The sequence below is a fragment of the Gopherus flavomarginatus genome, chromosome 9 (genome assembly GCF_025201925.1).
Source record: "Gopherus flavomarginatus isolate rGopFla2 chromosome 9, rGopFla2.mat.asm, whole genome shotgun sequence".
Classification (NCBI taxonomy): domain Eukaryota; kingdom Metazoa; phylum Chordata; order Testudines; family Testudinidae; genus Gopherus; species Gopherus flavomarginatus.
The window spans coordinates 68,394,756-68,416,542 of NC_066625.1; the positions used below are offsets into that span (position 1 = coordinate 68,394,756).

General features: G+C 39.6%; 3 protein-coding genes across 3 annotated transcripts in view; 1 reads left to right on the forward strand and 2 right to left on the reverse strand.

Moving 5' to 3' along the window:
• Window positions 1-19,587, reverse strand: part of UNC13C (unc-13 homolog C) — a 375,739-nt gene extending 356,152 nt beyond the window's left edge. Inside the window, exon 1 of the mRNA XM_050968692.1 lies at window positions 16,629-19,587. Coding sequence (XP_050824649.1) covers window positions 16,629-19,584 — 2,956 coding nt within the window. The 5' untranslated portion in view covers window positions 19,585-19,587. The remainder of the gene's footprint in view (window positions 1-16,628) is intronic.
• Window positions 1-21,787, forward strand: part of RSL24D1 (ribosomal L24 domain containing 1) — a 922,223-nt gene that overhangs the window by 651,652 nt on the left and 248,784 nt on the right. The window lies entirely within an intron of this gene.
• LOC127058538 (protein unc-13 homolog A-like) overlaps window positions 19,595-21,787 on the reverse strand; it is a 152,175-nt gene continuing 149,982 nt past the window's right edge. Inside the window, exon 8 of the mRNA XM_050968681.1 lies at window positions 19,595-19,849. Coding sequence (XP_050824638.1) covers window positions 19,775-19,849 — 75 coding nt within the window. The 3' untranslated portion in view covers window positions 19,595-19,774. The remainder of the gene's footprint in view (window positions 19,850-21,787) is intronic.

Genomic DNA, 21,787 nt, shown 5'->3' on the forward strand with positions numbered 1-21,787 from the left:
AATCCTGGACGCCCCATCATCTCGGGCATTGGCACTCTCACTGAAGGACTGTCTGGACATATGGACTCTCTACTCAGACCCTATGCCACCAGCACTCCCAGCTATCTCCGTGACACCACTGATTTCCTGAGGAAACTACAATGCATTGGTGACCTCCCAGAAAACACCATCCTAGCCACCATGGATGTAGAGGCTCTCTACACAAACATCCCACACACAGATGGAATACAAGCTGTCAGGAACACTATCCCTGACGATGCCACAGCACAACTGGCTGCTGAGCTCTGTGCCTTTATACTTACACACAACTATTTCAAATTTGATGACAATATATATCTCCAGATCAGTGGCACTGCTATGGGCACCTGCATGGCCCCACAATATGCCAATATCTTAATGGCCGACCTGGAACAACGCTTCCTCAGCTCTTGTCCACTCACGCCCCTTCTCTACCTACGCTACATTGATGACATCTTCATCATCTGGACCCATGGGAAGGAGACTCTGGAAAAATTCCACCACGATTTCAACAGCTTCCACCCCACCATCAACCTCAGCCTGGACCAATCTACACGGGAGGTCCACTTTCTTGACACCACGGTGCAAATAAGTGATGGTCACATTAACACCACCCTATATCGAAAACCTACCGACCGCTATGCCTACCTTCATGCCTCCAGCTTCCATCCCGGACACATCACACGATCCATTGTCTACAGCCAAGCACTGAGGTACAACCGCATCTGCTCTAACCCCTCAGACAGAGACCAGCACCTACAAAATCTCCACCAAGCATTCTCAAAACTACAATACCCGCACGAGGAAATAAGGAAACAGATCAACAGAGCCAGACGTGTACCCAGAAGCCTCCTACTGCAAGACAAACCCAAGAAAGAAACCAACAGGACTCCACTGGCCATCACATACAGCCCCCAGCTAAAACCCCTCCAACGCATCATCAAGGACCTACAACCCATCCTGGACAATGATCCCACACTTTCACAGGCCTTGGGTGGCAGGCCAGTCCTTGCCCACAGACAACCTGCCAACCTGAAACATATTCTCACCAGTAACTGCACACCGCACCATAATAACTCTAGCTCAGGAACCAATCCATGCAAGAAACCTCGATGCCAACTCTGCCCACATATCTACACCAGCGACACCATCACAGGACCTAACCAGATCAGCCACACCATCACTGGTTCATTCACCTGCACATCCACCAATGTAATATACGCCATCATATGCTAGCAATGCCCTCTGCTATGTACATCGGCCAAACTGGACAGTCTCTACGGAAAAGGATAAATGGACACAAATCAGACATTAGGAATGGCAATATACAAAAACCTGTAGGAGAGCACTTCAACCTCCCTGGCCACACTATTGCAGACCTTAAGGTGGCCATCCTGCAGCAAAAAAACTTCAGGACCAGACTTCAAAGAGAAACTGCTGAGCTTCAGTTCATCTGCAAATTTGACACCATCAGCTCAGGATTGAACAAAGACTGTGAATGGCTTGCCAACTACAGAACCAGTTTCTCCTCTCTTGGTTTTCACACCTCAACTGCTAGAACAGGGCCTCATCCTCCCTGATTGAACTGACCTCGTTATCTCTAGCTTGCTTGCTAGCATATATATACCTGCCCCTGGAAATTTCCACCACATGCATCTGAAGAAGTGGGTATTCACCCACGAAAGCTCATGCTCCAAAACGTCTGTTAGTCTATAAGGTGCCACAGGATTCTTTGCTGCTTTTAAAGTTCCTATGGAGCCCAAGTGCAAGCAAAACCTTCCCTATCTAGCATAACACATAGAAGAGGGTGGCAGCAGAAACACTACTAGGGTTGAATCCATCACAGACTGCAGTAAGCTTTGCTGGTGTGGGAAGTGAAATCTACATTTCCCTGCACCAGTCAGGCTGAATTCTGCCTTAGGCCGACGTTCTGTCCTCTTACAAGGGGAGAAAAAGCTTTTTGCACATAGAACGTGCAGTATTGATAAACGGTTCTTCCCATTCTTTCATACAGAAAGGATCACCACACAACTAAACAACAGAAGCATTGGGCTCCATCTTCCAGGAGTAGCACTACTGAAGTCAAGGGAGTGACACTGATGTATAATCAATGGAAGGAGGTGAATTGGTGTCATTAAGTATTTGTAGAGAAAATACATTGTGAAATGGTTGCAGGCTTGGTAAACCTAGGATACATAAAAATCAGAAGAATTACCAGGGCATGTCTGAGATACAAAACATTTCATTCTCTCAGGAATTTGTGACAGCATGTGCTTCTGAAAAAGGCACGGGTGTGTTTTATTACAGAGATTTGTAAATAACAGCTGCCATGCCTTCTTTTCTTTTCAGTGTGAGAGCCAACCAGAAAATGATCAACCGTTAAAGTGATTTTGTGGGCAGTCTAAACTACAAAGCTCAACTCATTACAACTCAAATACTTTTATTGAGCAAAATCACAGGCATTTGAGCATTTAGATCATGACAATTTAAATGTATTGCTCATACTGTGATAGTGTTTCAGGGAAACTCCTGAAAGGTCTTATTATTTATGTCTGGGCTTGTCCACATGGAGACAGCGGGCAGGAAACCAGAGGGTAAATCCCCAGCACAGTAGGCTTGCTGTGCTCTAATTCATCATGCAGACCCTGCTACCGCACACTAAATTTTGTACTGCCCTTTGACTTGCCTGCACTCGAGAACTTTTAGTGCAAGGTAGCAGGGTCCACACAGTGACTTAGCATACAGCAAGCTACTGTGCTGGAGATTTACACCCAGGATTGCTGTGCATGAAGTTTTCATGTAGACAAGTCCTTAGGCTAAAGGCTAACAAGGTCCAATCATTTTCTTTTCAAGCGAATTAGAAAAATAGCCCCAAACCCCTGTCATTGTTGACATGTATGATGTTTGAGAAAAGCGAAACTAGGACTCATTAACTAACAAATGGGAAATGAGACTGATAATTCAAGAACTATTGCCCCCAACAAAGTAATGTTGAAGCTGCTCTTGTTTTAAGTATTACTACAGTACCTGCAGATGCACAAGATGCAAGTCTAGCTCTTTTTAACATTTTTGCATTGAATCTGTTTATTTATTGAATCTATTCATAAACCAGCTATCAATAAGCAGGTAGGAATTATGCAATGAAATCAACACAAAAAGTTGAAAATCATCATTAAAAATCCAACTCAAAATATAGCCACTCTGAGCAAAGGATGAATTTGTACAGAAGTGGCTAGTAGACTTAATCCAGCGATACCAAGACAGGAGACACTGAATATGGTTTAATTAAGCTGCAACTTTCTCAGATGTCTGGGATAAACTGGCAGATAAAAGAGTCAAATGCAGGTAAATCCATGTCAGCACCCCCTTCTTCTATCCTGGTCCCTTGTCAACCCACTGCTGGGACCTTACCATCCCCCACCTCAAATGAGGGTTAAGGTGGGCTATACAGAAGGGGGGTTAGTCATAGGAGCCCCTGTTCCACTCCTTTAACAAGCATGTCCTTTAAGTCCATTACCAAGACATTTTCTGATCACTATCTCCTCCCTATGGAATACCTGCACTGAACACTCGCCTCACACTTATATAATGAGTTGTGACATCATAGCCTAACTCTTTTCCCTATGAACCCTAACAATGACACACACCCACTCCCGCCGTGGGGAAGGTGAAAAAAACCCCTCTCCACCTTGGCCAAAATTCCTACCCAGACCCCTGAGAAAGGAGCAGCCCATGCAATGCCCACAGCCAGTCCAGATGAACTCTGGTATTGTGCCACTTCCAAGCGTGGGCAGGTGGATGCTACTCCACCTGGTTCAGCAGAAAAGGAAGCTTCTCCCATCGGGCTTGCCCTTTATCAGCTTCTTGCCCTTCTGGTCTCAGCAGGATGAGTCAGTATCCTATGATGACCTGCTCTGCTTTTGCAGCAGCAGCTGTGCCTAGAGTGACCAGATGTCCCGATTTTATAGGGATAGTCCCAATTTTTGGGTCTTTTTCTTATATAGGCTCCTATTACCCCCCACTCCCGTCCTGATTTTTCACATTTGCTGTCTGGTCACCCTAGCTGTGCTTCTCTCTCCCTGCTCCCATCTTAAAGTGATACACCCTTTCCCCTAGCAAGTCAGGCAATGGCTTCCTCGCTTAAGGTGCAACTGGTCATTGTCAAGTATTTCATGAGCAGTCTCATGCCTGTTCACTGGAATACTATGCCCTTTTATTTTAGCCATATTCTCTGCACTGCACAATAGAAGATGGTGGCACACATGTTCCCTACAGCTCTGTTTTCCTTTCTAATAATGTGATCTTATGGATTGTAAATGGGAGCCTGTAATTCCTGAGCTCTGCATCTGACTTTGTCTGCAGCTCTGTTTGTCCTTGTCTGCTTGTGAATGCTCTGAAGAGATCTGGAGTAACTCCATTGACATCAGCTACTCTAGTTTCAGATCAATGTAAGTGACAGCAGTATGTGGCCCATAAAGCTCTATACAAGAGTTAAAATGTTTTTATTATATCTAGATGTTTTCTATCAATTTACCACTACATCACACCAAATACAATGCTGATACTTAAACAGTATGATGAGTTGCAGGTCATATTTTACTCTTTGCATGATCAATAATAATCAGATATTATTAACATTCAACTCTAACTGAAACAATTATATATCACTATGATTTGGTTGCAAAAATGAGGTGTCAGAATTATTTCTTCATATTTAAATTGTTAATCCACATTAACCAATACCTAGTACTGTGTTTTAATGTGTAAACATATTTCTTGTTTGCTTAGACAGGATGCTCTTTGTGTCATTAATAGCAGAATAAATATATTTAAGTTTGTATCTAAGATACCTAACAACTGGATCATTAGACATTGCATTAGTTACAGTGGTTGTAGTTGAAATGTTCACTTTTGCCATAAAAAAAGAAATTAACATTGTGCAGTGTTAGAGGTATGCCCTGTACTAAGTGTAATCTCTCTCTCTCTCTCTCTCTCTCTCTCTCAATACCTGTAATAAAATGGCAATTTTCCCCCGATAAAAACATTTTAATGCCAGCTATGATGTAAGGACTACAGCCTGCCAATGAATCTCTAGGGGTGCAAGTTTGGACCATTGTCAAACCTAATTATCTTCAATCAGGCTCTGTGCAGCAGCAGGGATGCAGAATCTTGCCCTAAAATGGTAAAACATGTTGCAGAGACTAATTCATCATGGAATAGAAACAGGGGAAATGAACAATCAAAACCTTTGTCCATTATTTGAATTGAATCTGAAACCTTTCCTGAGGTAAAAATGTACATATACATATCCTAATGTTTTGGGTTTGTCTGGAAGCACATAGGACATTTTTATATTATTTCTGATACAATCAGAATTGTAAACCCACTTGCTTTTGTTTGATTTTTAGACCTATTTCTACACGTAAGATGTCATGATAAACATATATGAATCAAACCTCTACACCTTTTGAAGTTTACATAACCGAGAGCTCAGAGAAGAGTCTACTAACACTTCTAAGTTCATGATGGTACTTGAAGGGTTAATATGATTAATATCAATGAGAATTTTAAAAATGGGGTATGCACTTCAGTAAATGGTAGAAGGCACAATTCAACATTTCTGTTTCAACACTGTTACAATTTAAAGTGTGATTCTCTGCTGAAAAGTGATTTGGCAGAAGTGGCATATGTATTGTCTCAGTGTCTCCACACTAAACATATCCAGTTTACAAGTAAAAAGTATGTTTTCCCCCACCCAAGTGCAGTGCAGACAACTCAGTCTGGGATACAATGTCAAGCTGTGGTCATTTAGGCTCATGCACATCAAATGGTAATATAGATTCTGCACAAAAAAATTGCTCCCAGTTATACCTTTTTAACTCCACCAAACTCAGTAAAGGTTGGTGGGTGGTAAAAGGGTAAGATTGGATATACGTTAGTAATTCTATTGTTGATGCGTGAGCTAGAATTTGAATCCAGTTGCTCATTCGCTCAAAACTAGGAAAAACTACAGGACTTTCAATAACAGAGAGGTTTTCTTCTGGGCTATTTACCAGTCAGTAACTCAAATTCCCTTCTTCAGAAGGCTCCCTAAGTCATAGAAACAACTTGCCTGCTTCAAAACTCCTGTGTTGCACAACAGCAGGCCTACACCTGCATTTGATTATTCATGCACAACTTCATTATCCATGCTAATCAACATAATACTAACTACAGCTCCACTGGCATACACTACAGTCTGACCTGCTAAACACTGCTCATAGAGAACATCAACGGACACTCATAATCCAAAGTAGCTCTAGGAAGAGCAATTAAAAATAGGCTCGGTCAATTGGAGTTTCACCGGAGTTAGCACCAAATTGAGACTTCAGGACCAAACTGCAGATAGAATTACAGGAACTCGATAGGTAGGGGAACTTTCAGAAATAAAAAAACAACATATTCCAGGGGAAATTCAACAGCTGTGAACAGAAGGCAAACAAACAATCTCAAAACAAACAAACAGGCAATTACAGCTAGCATTGTTAGGTTAATAGCAAACAGCTTCAGAACTATCTCAGGAACATTAAGTACAAGTAGTTCTAGAGTTAAAACCACACAAGTAAAAAGCCACACACCGCAACAGGCAACCACATATGATACTGAGTGTCGTGACCTAAGGGTAAGGAAAGAATTCCCAATCAGAAATAACCTGCCATTACAATACAACAGAACAGTGGCAAAGCCATCAATGGGACAGTTGAAGAGATGAGCTTGCCTAGAAGAAGCAGAGGCAGTCCCATGTTATTATAATTTTTTAATATTCAGGAGCCCCAGTCATTTATGAGTAGCGAGACAGATGGTTGTCAGAAAGGGTAAAGCCGTCATCCTCCCAACTCAAGTGCATGGCATCTGACTTACAGCTGTAGCTGTAAGTATACCAAATACATACAAAACAAACCAAGCTTTTTTTGGTATTCTTCTGACTGTGCATTGTTTTTGTCTGCACCACACTATGGTTGATTTCTATGATATGATTCCTCTGTCACGGAGTACTGAAGAGTCTCACTATTGTGCTGTTCCCCATTCAGATTTCTAGAATGCTGTCATGCAAAAAGGTGTGTTTTAAGGGCACTATAGAGCATGCCTGCCTGAGGGGATGCATATAAAATCAATCTGACTGCAGGATACTCTATATGGAAGTGATGTAATCACTGTATATAATACAAGACCTTAAGATATTCTTCATTTCTCAGTTCTCACACACACAGAGATGACAGTTCTTCATACTGCAGTACAAGGACTTTCACACAGGTATGCTATCTATAAAGCATATTTCTGAGATAAGAGACAGCTGAAATCTTGCTTTTCCTTCCACCCTTTCTTCACTGTTTTTAAAGCAAGTGTTTAGCATTTTGGGGGGTTGCTTGTTTTTAATAATAAAAGGTCAAGCCAGCCAACCGGCCTGTCACGGCTCCCAATCAGCACTTCCAGAATCAAAACTGCCTAGAGGCCTCTTGAGAGGCATTAATTCCTTTCCCTCCTTCTTGTGCTAAATGAGCCAAGAAAAGTAGTGAGTAATGGTTGCAGAAATAGGATACAATATGATTGCCAAAGTCAGCGGGTGAGGGATTAAACCATATATTACATAGAATTAATGTATACTTCTGTTCCCACCTCCAGGGAATTTAGACTCACTCACATGAAAGATTAGCAAACTGTAAGGCTTCAACTATAGAGACATTATAAAGGGAAAATGCAGCAGTCTCCTGCCAGCAGGTGAAAGCAAGATCTTTTCAGGGAAAGCACTGCCTCTATATAACTCCCTTTTGGTATCACATCTACTTCCACATTCGCTTCTAGGAGGAGGTGGGGATGGAAAAGAAACCACACAAATACTAGTAAGCATATATGCAGCACTTCACAATTTCAGTTATCTGTAAAATGCTAAGTAATGAATCCTAATACCCTTGTAGTAGCTGTATTCTCATCTTACAGAAAGGGGAAAAGGAGGCACTGAAAGGGTAAGGCCAACATTTTCAAAAGTGGCCTTTGATTCTGTATACCTTAATTTTTGGATGCCCAACTTTCAATATCTAATTTTCCAAGACAGAGCTCACTTCAAACTTCATGGGAGCTAGAGGTTCTCAGCAACTCTTGAAAATGGCACTCACACTTAGAAGACACTTTTTAAAATATGGACCAAAGTAATTTGCTGAGGCAACACAGTTGGTAACTGGCAGAATATAATTCAGAAGTTTCTGGGTCCTGGTCATGTCCTCTAAACACTATAGCATGGTGACAGGAAAGAGAGGAAATAAGAGGTTTCATATTTTTATACTTTATGGTTAATTCTCCCTTTTTCTCTTTATATTTTTGTCTTGGTTTTCAAAACTCTTGTATGGTTTGGAATAGAGACAAACTTGCTCCAGAACATGAGGGGTAAAATCCTGTCCCTATGAAAGTCACTGGGAACTTTGCCAATTGACTTTACTGGAGCCAAGATTTCATCTTAGATCAGAATCCCCTCCCTAAATGTGGAAAGATCAGTTCAGGATGCAAGCTTTAGTACTTAAAACCAGCCTTAGTTTGAACATGAAACCACTCCTCAAGAATTGCTTTAACTTTTGCCCAAACCTTATTGGTACAGTCTCCTCTCCATGTTCCTTCTGCCGTTCTTGTAAGATGAATGTGTAACACGGGGACTGTTCTCTACATACTGTACAGCAGGTCAGATACGGAAGAGGAAATTGTAATTTGTTGGATCATAGTAAAAAATAAACCCTCTCACCCAGAAAGTTGCCTCTCTCCATTTTGCAAATCAAACTATGCACCTTTTAATTTGCATAAGACAAAAAATAAAGAGAGGAAAAATTCTAGACGTTTAACTGGAAAAAGTAGAAATGGTGTTTAAGATCATTAAGTTATAAAGAAACGTTAACACTAAGTTACAGCTACATTTCCCTCCAAGGAGAGTGAAGATTGGCCTTGCAAGGCTTCCTGAGCCCAAATGTGGTTACCAGTAGGACAGCACAAAGCCTCAGTCATTTCCCTCCCACCAGCCATGTGGCTGATGGAGAACTTCTTCCAGAGTGGAACCAGAAATTGCACCATCAGCATCAATAGCTGCATCAAGGGAATGTAAAGTCTCTGGATCTCTGTGACACCATTGGAACCTGGCATAGTGTTGTTTGGTCTTGGTTAGTGGTTACACCCATAGCTGTTTGTTCACACAACAAAAGGACCAGGACGAAGAATATGACCGGGTCTCCAGACCTCAGAAGCCTCCAGCACTACATAGGGCAGAAGACCCCAACTATGCTACCTCTTGTGGGCCAGCTCCTCTAGAGAGACATTGCTAGCTGTTGGATCAGGCAGCAGCTTGGCCAGGAGGTAGACATGGGAGTCTCTGACACCAGGAGAAATGCAGAAAGGTAGGGCCTTGTTCTAGTCCCCCACATTGTGTTTGTAGCTCTCACAGGAGTTCTGCACCACCAAGTTATCTAATGAATACTCTACAGATTTTAGAGCCGAAGTCTATAATCTTTATTCAAGTTTTGCTTGCGTAAGGACCTAGGGTTGGTGCAGATATGTTCTTCTATCACAGGGCCTAATTCTTTAGCTTCACTATGTGCGGAAGTCCCATTGAAATCAATGAAAATTTGGTCAATAGACAATCTACAGAACTGAGCACAAAGAACATATGGCACTCAAAAGGCAGTGTGAATGAAGCACGAGAATCAAACAAAAAATTCTACTGAGCCTAGCAAAGGTTTGTAATATTGGGCTTCTTTCAATAGATCACAGAAAGAAAACAAGAGGGACAGTCTATACTATGAGTTATTTACCAATGTATGTTTTTCCGGTCATTAAAATGTTTCATGTCTGGGTCTTTATTTTCCTGGTGGATTAAACATGCTCTCCATACTTTTAGTAATTCAGATAATTTAATTTCCACACCAAGAAATAGCAGTGTGGATCCCTTTTATCCCAAAGTCATTACATTAAAATTATGCAGTATTTTTCATTTCTAAAATACAGGGATCTAAGGAAAATGCTTAAATATTTTGGAACTAAAAACAGAAATTGTCTTTTATCTTGGTGATAAAATATTAATTTGTGCTCATTTCCATAGAACAGCACAGTGCAATTTATAAATATGTCCTTGAAACTGACATTCATGCGCAGGTGTTCTTTCAGCTCTGGTAAATATATTTTTAAATGTTTCTACTGAAAGGACACTGAACTTTGCAGGACTACTCTTTTTAAAAACAAAACAAAACAAAACTTTATTCCCCATTTCAAAGTATTTTAAATGCCAATAATTAGATGAATACTATCATTGTTGTAAAGACTGGGCTGAACAGAATTTGGTTGAATGATGCTTATGTTATAAAAATGCAAACTAATAAAATCTTAGATAAAGTTAATAGACTTTGCTAAACAGACAGGACATACTGCCTTACAATTTAATGGAGACAAATCTTTTCCACTTAATTTTATATTACCATGTATACATTTAACATGAAAATAAATATACACTCAATTGAATAGTCAGATTATTAGATTTATGTTCAACATTGCACTAGATGTTGCCCTTCTGTTCGATGGAACCAGCTACTCAGGGATTCCCCTGTTCTATACATCCCCAACATTGCGGGTGTATTGAACTATGGCTGGAGGTGGTGGTATTGCTGGAGAACTGCTTCATTCTGCTCATTCATGGTGCTGAGATAACCACTGCTGGAAGATACAAGTTAGTAGAGTCTTGAGGCTGCTCTAACCTGCTTTGGGAGCCAAACTGGCCACCAGCCTGCCCCAGGGCCCAGGATCAAAGGAGTCGAGAGATATCAGGATAGCATAAAGCCACCTTTGACCACTTCTCATTTGGGGTCCTGCCCTGAGTTCAGCTAGACTTGGGGATTAGTCCCACAGAGAATCTAAAAGTTTAAAATTTACAGTTTCTCCCCACATTCACAAAAAACGCAACCATCAGAGAGCTACGTCTTGTGGAAGGAACTCTAGGATTTGACTCTCTTAAAATGATCCATTAGTGGCTTGTTATCATGCTGTCTCTCTGTATCCCTCAGGCACCTGAGACAATTTAAATTTAAAATTCTAAGACTATTTTTTTAAAATTCAGAAATCACAGATGACACTCAGGATATTTTACAAGTGGCCATTCTGCTGTTAATGCAGATATCTTTTTTTTTTAATGAAATGGGGGTAGAGAACTTTCCAGAAATGCTCACTGACTTTTAGCACATAGGCCAATTGTGATTGCTCCCTAAAAAGAAACCTATCAGAAAGAGAAGAAGATGTGACAAGGTTGACACACATTTGCATAACTGTTTATCAGCCACAAAGTGTTAACCTTCTCCACCAGAAAGCACTTGGCTTGATCTCCTCCTTCAGTTTCAGCAGCCCTAACACAGCAACTTGCAAGTGCTGTAGTTGGACTTCAGGGCTGGTCCATGTATTAAATGTTTTACTAGGGTAATCATGTTGGGTAGGGGATGTGATTTATTTGCTGATATAAATTTGTCTACACAATACTACATCATTATAAAGGTGTTTTATGCTGGTATAGTTTATTTGGATTCCCAAAAGTTATATCAGTATAACTGTTTTCACAGTTGGTCCGTGTGTGAGCACCACTTTACCTATGCTAGCATAGTTAAAGGACCAAACTTAAGTGTAGACAATCTTAAATCCATAGGGTTTGATCAGGATACCAAAGGATAATATCAGACTATCACTATATCTTCAATCACTCCAGGCCAAAATCCCTTAGGTATATGGTACAGTACAAGTAAAACCTTGTTCCAGTGAACATTTTACTTTCAGATTTTGAGGCACAACAGCTAAAATTTTCTTGCTCAGTATCATTATTAACATCATTTTCTAAAGTCTTTCCTCTGTCCAGGCTATTCTTTCAGAATAACACCAAGACGACATACAACTTATTCAGTTATTAACAGTGGATTTTTTTACGTAGAGTCTTCCTGATTGGAGAGATGAAAATTGCTGTTAGGCTTTGTGCAGAAAAAGCATCTCTAAGAGGATTTTTTTAAAAACAAATGTCATTACATCACCCCAGTGTCAGAGGCCAGCTCAAGATCTATGCACAGTTCCCCTTAAGCCTTCAAAACAGACCTTAAGTGGTGCATAGTACTTGTGCTGGCCCTCTGCCCAGGTGTGAATTTCACCCAAAACCCATCTAAAGCAGATCAAAGCGTATATCATTTTAAAGCCACAGAAATATCAGCCAAAAAACTTGGGATTCCTTAAGCGTAGCTGTGTGATAATTTTATGACACCAGCCAAGGGCTAGGTAGAGTTAACTTAAACAGAAGTACTGTGTTTTATTTTTTAGCAGCAACATTCTTTCATACGTAAAGGTGGCAATACCATCCCTGAGTCTCTATATTTCTGGACATGAAATTCCCAAATGGATGCCAGTTGAATTTTTGATCATGTGGATGGCTGAGTCATTAAAAAAGACAAATGAAACTTTTCTCACCATGGTTTGTTAGTCTAGTATGGACAGAAGCTAGCCTCTGGCATCCCTGGGAGAGCTGGCATCTCAGGCAAGGAAATAATGGCTTCCATCTCTCAAGTTAGCATAAGACAAAAAGGGCACAATCCACAGCCACTCACTATTAAAAAGCATTCTTATTTCCTTACAGTTACTGCACTGAAGTATCTCTGATACCAGAGTATTTTGCAGGGGTTCTCAAACTTCATTGCACGACCCGCTTCTGATAAAAAAGAAATGACTACGCGACTCCAGGAGGGGGGATCAAAGCCTGAGCCCAACCAAGCCCCACCGCCCTGGGCATGGAGACCAAAGCCAAAACCCGAGACCCATCACCAGAGGCTGAAGCCTTTGGCCCCAGGCAGTGGGGCTTGAGCTTTGGCTTTGGCCCTGGGCCCCAGAAAGTCTAATGCCAGTCCTGGTGACCCCATTACAATGGGGTCGCGACCCACTTTGGGTTCCCGACCCATAGTTTGAGAACAGCTGTCCTATTGAAGTGTATTTTCCTGCTATTGCTCTTGGAAACCATCTATTCTTACACAGCACACACACACACACACACACACACACACACACACCCCTAGAGTTTGGATGGTTTCACAAACCACAATGCTGTAGTTTGTGGTACAAAACACCCTAAGAGGTGCTTATAAAACTTTTAATCTCATGATTATCTGTGTGTTATTCATTTTCCCTCTCATACAAACGTCTGATTACGCTCACTTCAGCAGGTCAACAGGAACTTGTGGAAATAAATACATCTGCAGTGAGGCCACTGTGTATGTTAGCTCCCTCGCTATAAAGAGAGAATAAAACCATCAAATGGGAACACTAGGAATTCTTATTTATATCCAAAAGTCCCTGGTGACATTTAACTCATGAGTTACTGGAGTGAAAATAACAGAATGTATCTATTTATCTGAGCTTTGCTGTGGGCACAATTTGGAGTAATGATACTATTATATTATCTAGTAGTATCTCTGGCTGACCAGCATGCCATCCATCAATCAGTTTGGCCATAAAGAAGAGATTTTCGGAATCTTTAAATGGTGTGCTTTATAGTAAAGATTCTTTCAAACAGCTGAACTGAGACCAAAACTCTTATCCATAAATAAGAAATCACAAGTTGATATGAATCACAGTTACCAGGGAAAATGATCAACAAGCTATTCACAGAAGTAATGCAGCCCTAAACTAGTCACATTTCTTTAAAAAATAGGACTGGCTACTGCAAATATAAATATAATACCCAAAACTATCCTGCTTAATTAGCTAACTGAATTTTAACGCTCTTTGGCCAGGCAAGAGTCAGCCTGTAAAAAACAAAAGGGGGTTGAAAATTGGCAGACTGGCGAAGGGCTATCAAGCTTAATATGGTTCTTTGTTTCCTATACTTATTTTAAATTACTTCAAAACTTCCATGTAATTTAAACACAAATTGGAGTTTAATGTTTTCTTTCTTTGGGAAAATGGTATTAAAAAAAATCCTTCTTCAGATATAGATTCGAAATACTCTAATAATGTCTTTCCCTTATCTGGGAATGAAATCTTTACTGTACCACCATCTTCCTGCTCATTGAAAAATAATGCAAGAAAGATTTGGCTGAAACAGTACAGTATGTCACTCAGCAAATGGAAAACACAGGGAACGAAATTTTAAAGTAAGTTTGCAAATAAAATAGTCCCAAGTGTTATGTATATATTACAAGTTTAAAATCAGGGCTCCTGCAACACTGCTGGGTATTCTAGACACACCTAAATCCAGGGTATATTGTAAACACTTAGATCCAAGTGAAACTGCCCATTTAACATAAAACATTACATCAACCATTAAAACCAAGCACTATGGGCAGTTATGTTTTGTTAGTAAATATGGCCAGGTGCAATAAAGGGCAGGAATTGAGAACTCCTTCATCCTAACTACTAACAATGACTAATTATGGGTGCAATCCATGTCCTCCCTTTGTGGGTGAGGAAAGGACTAAACAGTGGAACCATTCAGATGTTACTGAACAGCAGGCCAAACAGTGAAGTAACACACATCATGATGCAGAGCCAATCTCTGAGAGAGCTCACTCTGTGCTCACAGGGGTCATAGACAGGCCAGGGGAGTAGAGTCAATGTCACCAGCTGGTCTGCCAACTTACCAGATCTTCTGGTTCCCATGTGCTTTCCTCCTGGTGCATGGAATAGACCTGTCCAAAACTACAGCCCATGGCCTCATATGCCATAACTATGTAAGTGCTCTGTGCACTACAGTCCTCTATCCAGGGAATAGGATTCAGTGCCCCTATCCCCATACACTGGTCCCTTGGCGAATAGCCAGGTGCACAAAACAAGAATTCCATCTCAGATTTTAACATACCGTCAGAAATGGTTCAAGAATTTACAGTAGAAATACCAGATTTTTGTTTAAGAGGAAGCCTTCAGTAGATTTATTCTATTTAAATGCCTTCAGTGGACATCCTTTCACTTGCAGGAGTGAGAGAGGGATCACTTTTTCTACATCCCAGAAAGCTGATCATAGGAGATAAAAACACACATCTAACTTCTCATTTGTTGGTGAATATATTCTAAGACCTGGACTGTGTCTACTAGAAGTGGTCTTTAATATGGGTTTTACTCTATTATATTCTCTATATGTAGCTTCCTTAACAATTGCTTTTCTAACCTTTATCCTGTCCCTATTCTATAATATTTTCTAAGCATCATGACTAACTATTTTTACTGTCTTTAAGTTTTGTTTACTAGTAACAAGCCTAGAGAGAAATGAAGATGTATGTCAAATTGCTGACCCATTTTCCATAAATACAGTATCTGGTTTCTAGCATAGTATTGAAGAAATGTCTGCAAAATGCCAACCTATGATAAATGTTATCATTTAAATCCAACATGAAGTTTAGTTGAATGGTCCTTATTCGTCTGTGCAACATACTTTCAATTTGACTGCGCATTTATTGTAAAAATAATTTTCTAAGTACAAAAAACTTTATAGCATTCAAAAAGCACTAATTACTACAAAATAAATTTCTTTAGCTGAAGGCACAATTCTTCATCTTTCAAGTGAAAATATCAGATTATATTTTTTCATAGAAACTATTAAAAACTGAGCAAAGATTCAGTTAAGGTGACAATTACCATCTGCTAGTCGTGGTAATTATGTGGTCCTAATTAATTGCAAATGTTCTAGTATATTAATAGACTCAAAATATAGAATATTAAGAATGGACTCTCTTCTGTGGATTATTACAGTAATTAAATCATATAACCATTGAAAGGATATCTAAGTATGGAACCATTAATAAGGAAAATAGAATTTAGTAGACCAAGTAGTGTCTGTTTGTGCAATCTCTTTGACTTAAGCATGTTACAAGCCCAATATTTTTAATTTACACTGAAGCTATCATATATACCTTTTCCCCCTTTTATTTATTATTTCAGGACTAACTTCAGTGGGCTTGTATTCATCTAACTAAGGACAGACCAATGATTTATATACTAATTAAGGTAGCACAGAAAGTTACGTTGCTCAGAAATCTAACTTACATGTTCATCAAGACGAGCATAAAACCAATCATCTATATGAAAGCCAGCTGGAAAAATACTGTCATATTAGAACACTTTGAGTTGTTCCTAGTTATTCTACTTGTAAAATTGTGTGAAAATGTATTAATTAAAAACAGACTATACAGTCAACTTAATTGAGAGTGTAACCCAATTAAACAATGCTGATTTTTCATCCACTATTCATTTACAATACACATTTTAAATTGTTTTAAAATCATCTATGTGGCATATTAAAGCTAACAAAAAAGTATTCAACTGATTCTTCCAGAATACAGTCTAAGAGTGAAATTCTGGCTTCACTGAAGTCAACTGCAAAACTCTCATTGACTTCAGTAGGATCAGGATTTCACTTCAAGACTGAAAAATATGAATTTTATTAAACAGAGTCTAATAACTGTTCCTCCTGAAGTCAACAGGCATTCTGTCATTGAATTCAATGGGAGAAGGATTGGGCCCTATGTAGAAAATAAGGGTAATCTTTAATTATGACAGCAAAGTTTGTTTACCAGACAATATTTAATCAGTACCTCCAGCAAGGATCTTCTCTTCCAACTCACTCATTTGCTTCTTGTAGGCTTTTAAAGCAGCTTCTTTAAATGATGGGTGTATTCTCTTTTTCTTTGTAATTTCAATAGGCATCACTGGGATATTTTGATTTTCATCTTCCCTGATTTCTGTTTCAGCAGCTATATCTTCTGCAGGTTCCAACCCATCTTCGATGGTCAGGTGGTCAAACTGCTTGTCATATTCATCTTCTTGTAGTGTTGCATATGGAGTTTCATATGAAAACTGTTCAAGTTCATACTCCTGAACCTGTTCATCAGTTTCATTTGTGTTAGTTCTATTTTCTAGTTTAGCAAGAACTTGTTCCATTACTTCTACGTAATCTGTTTCATTGTCACCACCTGGCTCACTTAAATCTTCCTCATCCTCTGCTTTGTAATAACAAGGCTCTGTATAAACATCAGAATCGAGGGTTGTGCTTGATTCATTAGCAGTAGACTGGGATAAAGTCCTAAATCTCCCCATAAAAGATGACCCACTATCATCATATCCACTTAAACTTTGTGTGCTTTTGTTCCAGACCACTTCCAGGGCTGACTTAGCACGCTGAAGCGTAGATCCAAATTTAGGAAAGCTGAATGTCTTGTCAGAAAGGTCTATACTTAGTCGACTATGCCATGATTTAGGAGGTGCTTCCTCCGATTCATCACTTGGTAGTTCACTTTGACTTCGATACATCATGGGCAATCTGTTTTGATTTTGATAAAGGGAATTAGAATTTGTTTCCTGATAATCATCATATTGGCTGATCCACTGACTTTGTGTTTCACTGTCGAGGCCAGGACATGATGGAGAATTACCATCAAGGGTAAAGTCATAGCTTTCAGTGTCATCCTGGAGGTCAGAATTTTGGCACCTTCCAAAATCTATCTGTTGGTCTGAAGGGGTGCTCATATCATAAGCAAAAGCTTCTTGTGTGGATGAATCTAGGCCCAAGTCTGTGCTTTGATCCAACTGATTCCAGTCTTTCCATGGTGAAAGGTCATCATGTAAGGAGAGCTGAGAATCACTATAATGGCTTCTATCTCCAGATACACACATTATTCCATTGCTTACACCACTGTCAACAGTTTCAGTGTTTTCAGCTTCATTTTGCTCTGGATAAGGCTGCATATCTTGGTTAAAAGTGTGATCTTGTGAGCTACCGTACCAGTTGCACGTTTCATCTTGCCTTCTCTGCCAAAGCTCTTGATCTGAGGAAGACAATAGTGAGCTGCCATTAGTTCTACTAAAATACTGATTCTCAGAAAAATCCTCAGAGTAAGACTGACACAATTTTGAAAAATCCGACTCCGAACGGCTAAGTTTGGGAGTTGTAAAATCATTCTGTGAATGCCATACAGGTGGCATATCTGAATAGTAGGTCTTTGATTGCTTATCCACATTGTCAAATTCTGGTGACTCTTCACCATAATTTGGTTTATTTGGAAAGGTGCTGCCATCAATAGTCCTACTGTGGATTCTGGGGTTTGGAGACTTCACACTTCCCTTTGCAGTGCTTGCTTTTATCTGAAATGCTGATTTTGATATCTTTGCATAACTATTCCTATTTATATCAGATTCCAGCTCTTTATCACTGTCATCAGGTGATACCCAGTCATGTTTTTTAGTTTTTGGCTCTGGTTTCATATCCATACTTTCATATGTCTGAGAGGAAGGAAGTCCTCTCTCTTTTCTCTCTCTCATGTCATGGGAAAGGATATCTGTAGAAATTCCAATGCCGGTTCCTTTAAGTTTATAAGATTTTTTTAAAATTAAATCTCTCTGTTGTGCTGTTTCGAAGTATACAAGTATAGGTCTAGGCTTTGCATTGGGACAGTCTCTTTGTTGCCCTAATCTATGGGCCAAATCAATTTTAATCATGTTTTGTGCCTCTGAGAACCCCATTCTTTCTATTAAAATTCTGTAAACCACATTTTCAATATTTTCAAACCTGTCTTCAGGCACGTTTAAAAACCTAAGACTTGCTTTGTTTCCTGGGTGGCCTATTTGTTTAATGTAGTCATGTATGTCTCGAGTTTCCCTTCGTGACTGTACAAATCCAGTTCGCAACTGTTCAATTTCACTTTGTACAACTTCTACGCTACTAGAGATTTCATCAATGGATTGTTTCAGAGCATTTACGTGACCTCTTAATTCAGAAAGTTCTGTTTCAATTTGACTGATTCCCTGAAGTTCTTTAAAAATCATTTCCATAACATCATGTGTCTGACTAATACACCCAGTTGAACTAAAGCCTGGTTCCAGGGCATTGGATTTCTGGTGACGACCAGTTCTGTCTAACGACTTGCTTCTTAGTCCCCATGTTTTCTTCCATGTGCTCAGCTCTGAGTCCGATGAGACACACTCTTGGCTCTTTTTCCATTTCCTTAGTTTTCGTAAAGCTCCTAGCTTTAGGGTATGCAAAGTACGTTCACCATCAGAGCTCCCATCTGATGGAGCAAGACTGCTCAAACTCTTTCTGTTGCGTCTCACAGGCATTGTATGCGATAAATACTCCTTTTTCCTGTTGCTACCCTTTACTTCACTTAATGACTCAGAATATGAACTATCATTTGAAGAGATATCTTGAAATAATTCCTTATTATTTTTTGTTACAAAAATACTCTTTTGTAGTCCATTGGCAATAGCAACTCTGTAACTGAATGTTGGAGAAAGTGAAAATTCTTTATTACCTTCCTCTTCTTCAGTTGACAAGTTGCGAGCAGATGGACACTTTGCAATCTTTTTAACGGTGCTTTTCAAAGTATTTGAAAACTTTGGATTCTTTGTCTGTCCGACCTGGGTTAAGTCTTGTTCCTTTTTGCTCTGAGAACTCTCTTTCTTTTTTGTACTATTTCCCAATTTCTTTGTAAACATTCCTTTGTAAATCTTATATATGTAAGATGAGATCAGGCTCTTTAAAAGGTCAGAAACCATGGAGAGCAATTTATATTAACCTTTCCCCACAAAAAATGCAATTTCGGATCCAGAAAAATATTTGTATCTCCAACAGAATCATTAGTGAGTGTACATTTTATCAGCTGGGACTGTAGACAGGCAGGATGTGCTCAACATGTAAACTATCAATATTTTGGTATCATTTGACAGGAAAAAGCATGTGTGTTCATCAGAAACCAAATCCTGAAGGAGGCCTGAATGTGCTGTAAAATCCTGCTCTGTTCCCCATGGCTCCTGGCAGTGTCTAAAAGGGAGGGAATAGTGTTACTATGGCTTTCAAAACAGAATTTATCATTTAATCCATTACATGGTAACACTAAACATTTTTGAAATCCATGTGACATTTGGCAATAAGAGAAACCACCTAGACCATGTCAATTTTAAAATACAATCAAACTTAATATATTTAATAGTAGGGCCAGCAATGCCATATTAAACAGCATTCTTGCTGTGTGGATCTATAGATTTTTTAATGAATTATTAAATGGTAGGTTCAAGATTATTAAATGGTATCTTCATTGCTATATTTCTCATTGGAAAAGAAAGAATATTGCAATACTTTAAATGCTTCATCCATAGCATTCCATTGGTATAATTTCAGTTAGTCTGATTAGTTTTCATTTTCAGAGATACAGTAAGACACTTAGAGGGACCGATGTGCCGATATAAATATTCTACAAACTGTAGAATATAGATCAGAATGTTGAACTGCAGGTTAATTAAAAAACTATTTCAAACTTTTAATTTTAGAATAAATGCCCATTCAAACCAGATTTCAGAGTTTCTCAGCCTTTTTGATATCAGGGACAGGCTTGCTGCCTTCCTAAACTTAGGGAGATCTGAGGGCCTGGCACCGGTCCATGAACTAGTCATTGAGAAACACAGATATGTCGTGCATTACAAATTTGTATCATTATATCTATATCTATCTATCTCTGTTTAATGTCTCAATAGTTTGGCTTTTAAAATGCCTGATCCAACTCCTATTGAAGTCAATGCAACCTTTCAATTAGCTTCCTTGGGAGCTGGATCAGGACCTAAATGCAATTACAAACAACAAAATGCTTGTATTATAGAATTTTGTTTTAGGTTTTTTAAGTTAACTAGTCACCCCTATGTGTCATTAAAATCTTTAAGGGGCTCAGTGTTCACTTTAGGCGACTGAATTCACTTTACTCATCAAATTGCATAGTTGCCTGATCAGGAAAACCTCCACTGGAGAAGAATGGAGTTATACCACTGCAAATAGCCTCTTCACTTTGATTAGAGAACTCTTTAATCAATACGTTCAAGTAGGAAATGTTAAGCAAGTGCATTTGCACAGTTGTTGCCTATGCTTTCCATAAAGGCAAAGGGCTAGTCTGTGCCATTTAGCTACAAACCTTAATACAGGGCAATGCGGCATTACACTGCTCCCCAGGGAGCAATGGCAGGTGTTCCTCCTTGGAAGACAGGAGTTCCAAGAGCATTATATGTTTGCAGAGGCAGTGCACCCATTGCCATAATCCTCTGGAAGATACAGCTTACTCAGCTTCACTGGATCAGTGCACGGTAGTGTCAAAGCCCTGGCATTGTCTCCTCTCCATCCACTGTGGGGTATCAAGGGTCCACAGGGACATAGGAATGGAAAAGTTCTGGAGCTCCCTGGACAGCAGGGACACAATTCTGCTTGGCCCACAATTAAATCACACAAGGAATAAGGGTGAAAGCCCTTTATCTCGTTCCAATAGCACTGTACAGCCATGTAAGGGCCATCCAGAATTTGCCCCAACAAAATGTGGTTTACTTTCAAACAGGGCTGGAGTTTTTAAGGGAAGATATTCTTTCCTTGGATCAAAAGCTTCAGAAGACACTGGGCCAAACATACCTGGTGTAAATGGGTAAAATTCACTGATATCAATGTGGGCTGTAACTGCTTACTCCAGAGCTCAATTTGGTGTACACTGAGAGAATAGTTTTAACTGTCTAACAAGTAACACTGCAATGGCAATTAACAGACAATTAATGTAAAGTTGGCAAATTGGATACATTGCACTGATAGTGAGCACTTTTGGCTGTTGCATCTTTTGTGTAGTCTGATGGTAATCTCCCCCCCCCCCCCCGCCCAACTTTATCATTAAATGTGTCTAAAAGAAGAATTACACAGAACTGCATCCACCCAGTCTTTGATTTTACAAATACT